General features: G+C 59.9%; 1 protein-coding gene across 1 annotated transcript in view; it reads left to right on the plus strand.

Moving 5' to 3' along the window:
• ARHGEF1 (Rho guanine nucleotide exchange factor 1) overlaps nt 1–10056 on the plus strand; it is a 21113-nt gene that overhangs the window by 7198 nt on the left and 3859 nt on the right. Inside the window, 16 exon segments of the mRNA XM_027858198.1 lie at nt 382–495; nt 1233–1331; nt 1443–1485; nt 1567–1813; nt 1980–2009; nt 2169–2268; nt 2355–2445; nt 2567–2602; nt 2716–2850; nt 3637–3668; nt 3670–3746; nt 5057–5068; nt 6395–6562; nt 6778–6923; nt 9319–9465; nt 9726–9808. Coding sequence (XP_027713999.1) covers nt 382–495; nt 1233–1331; nt 1443–1485; nt 1567–1813; nt 1980–2009; nt 2169–2268; nt 2355–2445; nt 2567–2602; nt 2716–2850; nt 3637–3668; nt 3670–3746; nt 5057–5068; nt 6395–6562; nt 6778–6923; nt 9319–9465; nt 9726–9808 — 1560 coding nt within the window.

Raw genomic sequence — 10056 nt, forward strand, 5'->3', positions numbered from 1 at the left:
AGAGCTGGGAGGGGCCTCAGAACAGGGAAGGTCAGAGCTGGGAGGGGCCTCAGAACATGGGAGATCAGAGTTGGAAAGGTCTGAGGGGGCCATGTTCTAGATGGGGAACCTAAGGGCCAAGGAGGGCTCTTGCACTCTCTCCCTCGTCCCTCCAGGGACTGGGTGAAATTGTCCCTGGTTCTCTGGAGAAGAACCAGGAGGCGACTTGAGTCTAGCCTTCTCATCTGACAGATGGGGAAGTCCAGGGCCAGTGAGGGCAAGGACTTGCTCAGGCCGCCTGGCATCAGGGACAGAGCTGGGGCTCAGGCCCAGGGCTCTCTGGACTCCACCCCCAGGTGTCTGGACTGATGGCCTCTGTTCTTCTGTAACTCCCTTCCCTAGCACCCAGAGGAGCGGAGCAGCGAGTTCCAGAGCCTGGAGCAGGTGAAGCGCCGCCCCGCCCATGTCATGGCCCTCCTGCACCACGTGGCTCTGCAGTTTGATTCGGGACCCCTGGTGAGGCCTGGGCTTGGGGCGCAGCAGTTTGGGAAAGCCCAAGTGGCCTCAGAACCAGAGTACGGAGCCTGGAGGGTAGGGTATAGAGTAGGGCGCATGGCCTGGGATGGGATCTAAAAGGCAGAGACCTCATAGGCCAGGAGGAATCTAGAATCAGAGAATGCCTTGCTGGAGAGATCCAGAACCAGGCCTGGAGCAGCCGGGTATGTGTGGGTGTGTGTCTGTGTCTAGAACCAGACTGCATGAACTGTGGTCATCTATCACCTCGATGGTGACCTGTGACATCCAGAACCTGTGTTTCTATCTGGAGTCTAGAACGTGGCTTTGGCCTGGAATAGGGAGTCTTAACTAGGAGCCTATGAAATTTTTTTAAGAATCTCCCTCTCCCCTCCCCATATTTCCATAGAACTTTTTTTGTGATCCTTTGTAATCGGCTGCCCAAGGGTCCAGGACAGGGCTTAGACTCTGATGATCTAGAATGTGTTAGCACAGCCTGTGGGAGGGTCACCTAGGCCAAGGGCACCTAGAACCTGAGGATCCAGCCGCAGACAGTTGTGGAATCGGGAGAGCCCGGTGGTGTGGAGAGGGGTCCTCTTAGGGTTTAGCAAACGACCTCAGGCGCCTTGGGGAACCCGGGGCAGAGCTAGCGGCTCCATGGGACGAAGTCTTGGGGGGCTCGGGTGCTGGGGGCAGGAGACGATGATGACCTCTGCTCTCCCCCACTTCCCGCCCCCAAGCTGTGCTGTCTCCATGCTGACATGCTGGCCTCCCTGGGCCCCAAGGAGGCCAAGAAAGGCTTTCTGGACTTCTACCACAACTTCCTAGAGAAGACGGCGGTGAGGACGGACCCCTTCCCCTCCCTGCCCCCAGACTCCCCTCCCCACCCGGGTATGAGGAAGCCCCTTCCTGCCCGCTCCCACCCCTCATGAGGCTTCTCCTCCGGGCAGGTCCTGCGCGTGCCCGTGCCCCCGTCAGTGTCCTTTGAGCTTGGTAAGTCGTAGCAGGGGGCCTTGGGAGGGGGAGTCCAGCCCAGGCTCTGTGGCCGCCATGCCCACCGTGCCCATCCCATAGACCGCACGCGCCCAGAGCTGCTCCCCGAGGAGACCCAGCGGCGATTCCTCCAGGAGGTGGTTCGTGCCCAGCAGAACACCATCTCCCGTCAGCTCGAGGACTTCCGGTCTAAGCGGCTCATGGGGATGACCCCTGGGGAACCAGACTTGTCCCAGCTGGAAGCCTGGGCAGCCCGGGACCGGGTCAGCTTTGAGGGCCGGGAGCGCCTCGTGGCAGAGAGGCTCCTGAACCGGCTGGAAGACATGCAGTGAGTGACCCTGAGCCCCTGCTGACCAGGACCTTCTCCTTCCTGGGGGTGAGGGTGGGCTGTCCCCTCAGCCTCCCCCGGCTCTCCAGTGGGGTGGGGGGATCCCCAAGTGGAAGGGCTAGCCAGGAAGCAGCTGACCAGCCTTTCCCTGACCCTCTCCCCACAGCCCGACCAGCTCCACGGATGAGGAAAAGAGGTGATTCCTGGGGTCTGCCTCTGGGGCGGGGACTGGGGGCCAGGGTGGGGGGAGGTGGGGATCAGAATCTCTGGGGCCCCCTGCCACCCCAGCTGGTGGGGAGGGGGCTGGGGGGTGGCCGGTGGGCAGGGGCCCGGCTCACTGCTTCCTTGCCCCCAGCGTGGCCATAGTGAATGCAATCAGCGCTTACATGCGCTACCTTGGCGTTCGGACCAAGAGCGGTGACAAGAAGGCGCGAGGGAACTTCTTCCGGAAAAAGGTGCCTCCTTCCTCTGTGTCCCCCAGGCCAGCCCAGTGTGGGGAGGGAGGAGGCTGCTGACCGCTCTGACCACCATTCCCCCACAGATGAACCGCCGCACGGACGATCCCCCCAAGCCCAAGAAGGGCCTCAGCATCATCCTGGACGCAGCCCGATGGAACCGCGGAGAGGCTCCGGGTGAGCACCGCCCCCCGGGGGCCGCCCCCGGGCCGCCCCCAGGCCCCGCTCCCTGGTTGTGTTGGGGCTGGGACTGGCCTCTGCCCCCACGGCCCCTCACGGCCCCTCTTGTTTATTTCAGCTCCTGACTTCCGACACCCTAAAGCTGAGAGTGACGGTAACCACCCTAACCTTGGGGTCCCCTGCCCTTGGGGTCTGAGGGAGGCAGGGCCTGGGTTCCCAAGGACAAGGGGTCAGGGGGGCCTGATGCCTGCCCCTCCCCACCCCCAGGTGAGAAACCAGGGCTTCCTGAGCGGAAGATCAGCCAGGTGACTCCCCCAAGGGGGATCGTTGGGCCCCCCGGGCCGGATGCCCCTGGTGTCGCTGTGCATCCCCCTCCAGGTGAAAGCCCGGACAAGGAGCCAGGTGAGAAGGGGTTCCTTCCCCCAGAGAGCTGCTCCTGGGCCCAGGGAGAGGGATGCAGAGGTGACGTCCTGCCATGTGGGAGTGCCCCGTGATTCTCACCAGCTCGTGATTCAGAGATCTCCAGGCTCTGACTACGAGATTCCGCAGTCTGCTCTGGGAAACCCCTCTCATCGTCCAGCTCATGGGAGTCCCCAGTTCTGGAACTCTTGGGCTCTGGCTGTCATTCGTTGTAAATCTTGGGTTCCAAGCCCCAAAGATCCCCAGGGGGCCTCCCATCAAGCGGGGCCACGCCCTCAGATCAGGAGCGAGGTGACTTCTCCACACGGGGATTTCTGACCACAGACTCACTCTAGATTGGGCCGTGTCTGTGGACGTTGTGTCTATGTATCTGTGTATGTGTGGTGTGTGCACGTGTGCTGTGTGTGCGTGTGTGTAACGTGTGTGCACGTGTGCTGTGTGTGTTGGGGTCTGAGAGGCAGAGCTCTCCATGGGGTTCAGGCTCGCCCTTTGCCCCCGGGCAGGGTCCTTTCTGTCTGGCCCCCTGGCTGTCCTCGCACCCCCCCCCCCGCCCCGGATCTCAGAGTCCCAGCTGCTCTGGGCCAGGGGTCTCTTCTCCACCTCACAACAGCATCGTTAACTGGACTTGGGGAGGGGGTGCCCCATTTGTGAGGGGGGCTCTGAGTGCTGAGGTCTTGGCCATGAGCTGGCCAGATCTGGGACCCGAGGCGGGCTGGAAGGCCCGCTCCCTTTATTCCCAAAGGAAGCAAATGTCTTCTCTCTCCCCAGGTATTGATCCACCCTCAGAAGTGGGGGATCCACCCCCCCCAAGGCCCATCAAGCTCAGAGTCCCCCGTCCTCCCAGAGAGCAGCACGGAGGATGGGGCCGACACGGAGAGGTAGGAAGGGGGCCGGGGCTGAGTGGGAGCTTCAGGTGGGGATGGGAAGAGAGGAAATGGGAATGGGGAGGGAGGGAGAGAGCTGTCCTGCCTGCCTGCCCGCCCATCTGCCCGCCTGCCTGCCTGCCAGCCCGCCAGCCCGCCAGCCCATCCTCCTGCCACTTCCCCTCTCCGCTTCCCCCTCCACCCCTAGCCCACCCCTGCCTCCCACTTGAATTTGTTCCATTCTGTCGTGGACAGAGTCGTGGCCTTGACGGAGAAGGCCAGGGCCACCTCCCAGCTCACCCACCCACCAGCTCTACGACCTTAGGCAGGTCACGGCCCCTCACGCCTTCAGCATCTGCTGCTTTAAGATGAGGGGTCTGAGGACCCTCCCAGCTCTGGCTCACTGCATCCGTCAGCTCTGAGCCCTCCGGTGCGCCTAGACCAGAGGCCAGAGAGATCAGGGGCCTCAGAGAGCCAGGATGGTGGGGGACAGGATGAGAGCCAGAGCATGGGGCTGGGGGACAACGGGCCAGGATGGAATCCCCCCCCGGGCCGAGCGGCTCTGGGAAGGTGCCACCGGGAGGCAGCCGTGTGCGGACCTCAAGGGCCTGGGTGATTTCAGCTGGGCTTGGGCTAGGCCCGGCCTGACACTGGGGGGCCAACTTCTCTCATGGGCTGTGTGACCTTGGGCCACTCCCTTCCCCTCTCTGGGTCTCAGCAGTCCCCGTATGTCAGAAGAGGAGGTTGGACCAGATGACCTCTAAGCACACCCCCTTTTTTCTTTCTTCCTTTTTCTTTTCCTCTCTCTTCTCCCTCTTTCCCTTCTCTTCTTCCTCCCTTTCTCCTCTCTCCTTTTCTTCTCCTTCCTCCTTTTCATTTCTCTCTCCTCCCTTCTCTCTCCTCTCTTACTCTTCTTCTCGCTCCCCTCCTTGTTTCCCTCCTCCCCTTCTCTCCCTCGCTTTCTCATTTCCCTTTCTCTTCTCCCTCCTCCCTTACTCTTTTCCCTTCTCTCCTTTTTATTCCTCCCTGTTTCTCCTTCTTCTCTTCTCCCTCCTCCGTTTCTCTTCTCCCTCCCCTTCTTTTTCTCCCTCCCCCCTTCCCCTTCTCCTCTTCCCTTCTCTCTCTCCCTTTCACCACACTCAGCTCCTGCCTCCCTACAGTGTTCCCCCCCACCTTGCTACATGCTGCCCCGGGGGCCTCGCCCCCCTCATGGTTGGGGGGGGACGGGCACAGCCCCCAGCCCGTCCTTGTGCTGCTGCTTTGGGAGACTTGGGGGGTGGGGCCCCTCTGGGGCACCTCTGACCCTGAACCTGCTCTTTCCCCAGAAAGTGGAAGAGGTGGGTGCCTGGGCCCTGGGGTGGGGGAAGGGGTCTATCCCTCTCCCCCATGTCTTCCCGGCCTCCTTCCCCCTCCCCATGCACCACCCCACCTACCCCGGGAACAGCTAAGTATCCAGTGCCCCCTCTCAGGCTCTCCGAAGCCTGCCCCTGCCCCGCCGCCCCTGCCCCTCAGAAACGCGGGGTGGGATGCCTTCTGGAATCCGTTGCAGCCCAGGGTGGGACTCGGGTTCCTGCTTCCTCTCTTCCCCTCGGGTCCCTCTCCCTGCCTCCGTCCCGGGCTCCCAGAGTCCCTCATGGCCCAGCCCCCTTCCCCAGCCTCCCCCACCTCAGGAGCATGGCCTGTAGTGCTGACTCTGTCTTCTCCCTGTTGCATGTTCTCTCCCCCCACCCCCGATCCCTGTCCTGTCTCCCCCCTCGCCTCTGTCCCCCTGCCTTGATTTCTCTTCTTGTGTCTTCCCCTTGCCTGATGTCCATTCCCGTTCTTTGGTCTCTGACATCGTCTCTACCTCCCCTTGGTCTCTGCCTCCCCTCGGTCTCTGTCCTGGTCTCTGTCCTCGGTGTCTGTCTCCCCTTTGTCTCTGTCCTTGGTCTCTGTCTTCGGTCTCTGTCGTTGGTCTCTGTCTCCCCCTGGTCTCTGTCTTCGGTCTCTGTCTCTCCTTGGTCTCTGTCATTGGTCTCTGTCTCCCCTCGGTCTCTGTCCTCGGTCTCTGTCTCTCCTTGGTCTCTGTCATTGGTCTCTGTCTCCCCTTGGTCTCTGTCTCCCCTCGGTCTCTGTCTTCCCTCGGTCTCTGTCCTGGTCTCTGTCCTGGTCTCTGTCTTCCCTTGGTCTCTGTCCTTGGTCTCTGTCCTTGGTGTCTGCTTCCCCTCGGTCTCTGTCCTGGTCTCTGTCTCCCCTCGGTCTCTGTCCTGGTCTCTGTCTTCCCTCGGTCTCTGTCCTGGTCTCTGTCCTGGTCTCTGTCTTCCCTTGGTCTCTGTCCTTGGTCTCTGTCCTTGGTGTCTGCCTCCCCTCGGTCTCTGTCCTGGTCTCTGTCTCCCCTCGGTCTCTGTCCTCGGTCTCTGTCTTCGGTCTCTGTCTCTCCTTGGTCTCTGTCATTGGTCTCTGTCTCCCCTCGGTCTCTGTCCTGGTCTCTGTCTCTCCTTGGGTCTTTGTCCTGGTCTCTATCTCCCTTGGGTCTTTGTCCTGGTCTCTGTCTCCCCTTGGTCTCTGTCCTGGTCTCTGTCTCCCCTCGGTCTCCGTCCTCGGTCTCTGCCACCCCTCGGCCACCCTGGCTGTCTTGGTCTCCCCACCCCCACTTTGGTATGTCTCACTCACCTGGGGCCCAGACTGTCTGGCAGACTGGGGCGCTCCGAGAGCCTTCGGGTGACCGACCGGCGCCGGCCATCCCGGGGCAGCCTGGGGGCCAAGGGCCGAGCAGGGGGCCGCTCCCGAAGCGATGTGGACACAGACCCTGGCTCTGCCACGGCGGCCCTTGGCTCCGCCCGACGTGCCACGTATGTCACCCTTCCCTTGACCCCCCTCCCCCTCAGGATGAGCAGGAGAACGGAGGGTGCCCTGGTCACAGAGCAGGGGGCGGCCGAGGTACTGCTCTGGCAGGGTGGCGGGTGGGGGCAGGGATTGGAGTGGGGGGCTAGATGCCCAGGGTGCCAAGCTAATGGGTTTGGAGGGGGCTGAACACCAGGGGCCCTCACAGCCGTCCATCCCACAGCCCCGAGCCAGGTGAGGAGGGGGAGCCGGGCCGCTCGGGGCTGGAGCTGGAGCCTGAGGAGCCGCCCGGCTGGCGGGAGCTGGTCCCCCCTGACACCTTGAGCGGGATGCACAAGAACCAGGTGAAGCGACAAGAGGTGATCAGCGGTGAGTCCCAGCTCCTCCCCTCGCTGCCCTCAGCCGGACCCTCCCAACCCACCCGGTCCCTGCGGGTCTTCTCTCTGCGGAGCCTCTGCACCCAGGCCCTGGTGTCTGTGGTGACCTCTGGCGGCCCCTTGGTGAGAGCCACCTCCCTTGGGGACGCCCGGCCTTTACTCCAGCTCTTGGGGTTCCCTGCCTCCCACCCCTGGCCTTTCTTGTGTGAGGCCCCTGATCCCGGGGACGGATGGTCTCTCTTCTCCACCTTTAGCCTCTTGCTGGCTCCTTCCCTGCAGCCCACAGACCTGCCTGCATTTCTCCCCTGTTTAAAAAACCTCCAGTGCCCTCAGGCTCTCCGCCTGTAGCTCTCCTCCCTGTCTTCTCACTCTGCCCCGGTCAGTCTGGCCTCTCGCGTCATCCTCCAGAGCTGGTCTCCCTGCCGTCTCTGCTTTGCCAAACACAAGGATGTTTCTCGGCCTTCATCCTGCACTCTTTGACCTGTTGACCACTTTCTCCTTTCTTGGGCTTCCCCTCCTGCCTGTCTGCCCACTCCTTGGTTCTCCCTGGGGCTAGCCCCCACAGCTCTGGCCTGGACCCTCCCATCTTCCCTCTTCCACTTGGGGATCTCATCGGCTGCTGGGGTTCGGCGATCATCTCTATGTGTGATTCGCAGAGCTCTGGCGGCTCTCCTGAGCCCCAGCCCCATAACACCCAGCTGCCTCCTGGATGCAGATGTTTGCCAGGTGGACATCCCATCAGCAGCTCACATTCAGCGTGTCTAAATAGGACTTCTCTTCCCTGCCCCCGCCCCACCTGCCTGTCTTCCAAGCATCCCTGTGCCTCCCCAGAGCTCCAGGCTCTCAGCCTCACGCCAGAGAGCTCGGCAGTCACTCTTGATTCCCAACGTTTCTTCAATCCATCCGTGGTGTAGACTCTCATCACCTTCCCCCTAGACTGGCGCAGTAGTCTTCCTCCTGGCCTCCCTACCTCGTGAACATCTTCCATCCTCCCTCACAGCTGGCCCAGTGATTTTCCCCAAACATGGGCCTAACGGTGTCACTCCTCTACAGCTAGGCAGCACAGTGGACTGGAATCAGGAAGACCCGAGTTCAAATTTGATCTCAGATACTTAGACCTCAGAACCTGTGCCCCTGGGCATATCGTTTACTGGAGAGGGAAACCTTCAGCCTCGAGGCCATGTGGGGCCCTCTAGGTCCTCAGGAAAGGCCTTTTGACTGAGTCCAAGGTTTACAGAACAAATCCTGTTATTTAAGGGTATTTGTTCTGTGAAGTTTGGATTCAGTCAAAGGGCCGCACTTGAGGACCTAGAGGGCCACAGTGGCCTCAAGGCTGCAGGTTCCCCATCCCTGACTTAGCCCATCTGTGCCTCAGTTTCCTCATCTGTAAAATGGAAGTAATAATATCACCTGCCTTCCAGGGTTGTTGTGAGATAAATAATATTTATAAAGCACTTTGCTATAAAAGTTCTGACTGTTTTTAAGATATCACATGTAAGGTCAGATACAAACTCTTCAGGCATTTAAAGCCCTTTACAGTCTGGCGCCAGCCTCATTTTTATATTTATTGCACGTTTTTATTCTACCTTCCCACCTCCCATGGGTGTATGTGTGTGTGTGTGTGTGTGTGTGTGTGTGTGTGTGTGTATAAAATATATACACAACACAATACATGTGTATACATGTGTGTGTTTATAATTCCTGGAGGGCAGGAACTGTTTTGTTTTTATCTTCTTCTGCTCAGCATCTAGCCCAGGGCCTAGCACATTGCTTGATTGCTTGATTGACCACTGGTGAATTTATCATCTAAGACAGCTAGGTGGCGCAGTAGATATAGTGCTGGGCCTGGAGTCTGGAAGACTCGTCTTCTGAATTAACAGTAACTTACTAGCTGTGTGGCCCTGGGCAAGTCACTTAACCCTGTTTGCCTCAGTTTCCTCTTCTATAAAAGGAACTGGAGAAAGAAATGGCAAACCACTCCCATATTTTTTGCCAAGAAAACCCAAAAGGTATCGTAGAGAATGGGATACAGTTGAACAACTAAACTACAATATAGTGCCTGCTATGTGCCAGGCATTGTGCTAAGCACTTTATCTTATTTGATTATTATCATTATTATTAATAATTATTATTACAATAAATGCAAGGTCCAGAGAACCCCGAAAGGGGTTACACAGAGTCAGACGTGACTGAAAAACAACTGAACTGAACTTTTCACCCCTGGTGACTGATGGCCTCCCCCTTTCTCCAGTGACCCCTGGTGGCACCCTGCCCCTGCTTGACCCCTATCAGTTGTAGTGATTGCCCTTCCCGGGGAGCTCTCCTATGCTTTGCATCCCCTGGTAGGCCAGGTGCCTGGATCAGCGACCTCTTCCTCTCCCCTCCAGAGTTGCTGGTGACCGAGGCGGCCCACGTGCGCATGCTTCGGGTTCTCCATGACCTCTTCTACCAGCCCATGGCTGATGGGGGCTTCTTCACGATGGACGAGCTACAGAACATCTTTCCCAGCCTGGATGAGCTGATCGACGTGCACTGTGAGTAGGGTTACCAGGCAAGGCCTTCTCCCACTCCCTCCTCTCTCCAGTCAGGGCCCCACTGCCTCCTGCTAATTTTCTTTCCTTTCCGCTCAGAGTAACCCAGTAGCCCCAGTGCCCAGCATCCCTGCTCTCCCTCAGTGTCTCTAACCTGGGGCCTGCTCCATCCCTTGGAGGGTTCCCCCCACACACACACACTCACCTTCCCAGCCCCTGGGTATTTATGGCCTTTGTGACACAACCTCCCTGTGCTGCCCCAGCTCTGTTCCTGGAGAGCCTGATGAAGCTGCGGCAGGAGAGCGGCTACATTATCGAGGAGATTGGGGATGTGCTGCTAGCCAGGGTGAGTTGTGTGCCCAGCTCCCACCAACTCAGCTGCCAGGGGGTCCCGATCTCTCCCTCACCCCAGGGGCCCAGGTGTCCTCATTGCTCCATGTACTGCCAGCCCCCCGAGGGACCCAAGCATCTGGATTCCTCCAGTCCCTTTGCCCCAACCTCCCCGGGACCCAGGCGTCCCGGGTCACCCGGCTTCCTTCTGGGACTGAGGTGTCCCGGGTCACCCGGCTTCCTCCCTTCCGGGACCCAGGCGTC

The sequence above is a fragment of the Vombatus ursinus genome, unplaced genomic scaffold (genome assembly GCF_900497805.2).
Source record: "Vombatus ursinus unplaced genomic scaffold, bare-nosed wombat genome assembly UNPS02012758.1, whole genome shotgun sequence".
Taxonomy (NCBI): domain Eukaryota; kingdom Metazoa; phylum Chordata; class Mammalia; order Diprotodontia; family Vombatidae; genus Vombatus; species Vombatus ursinus.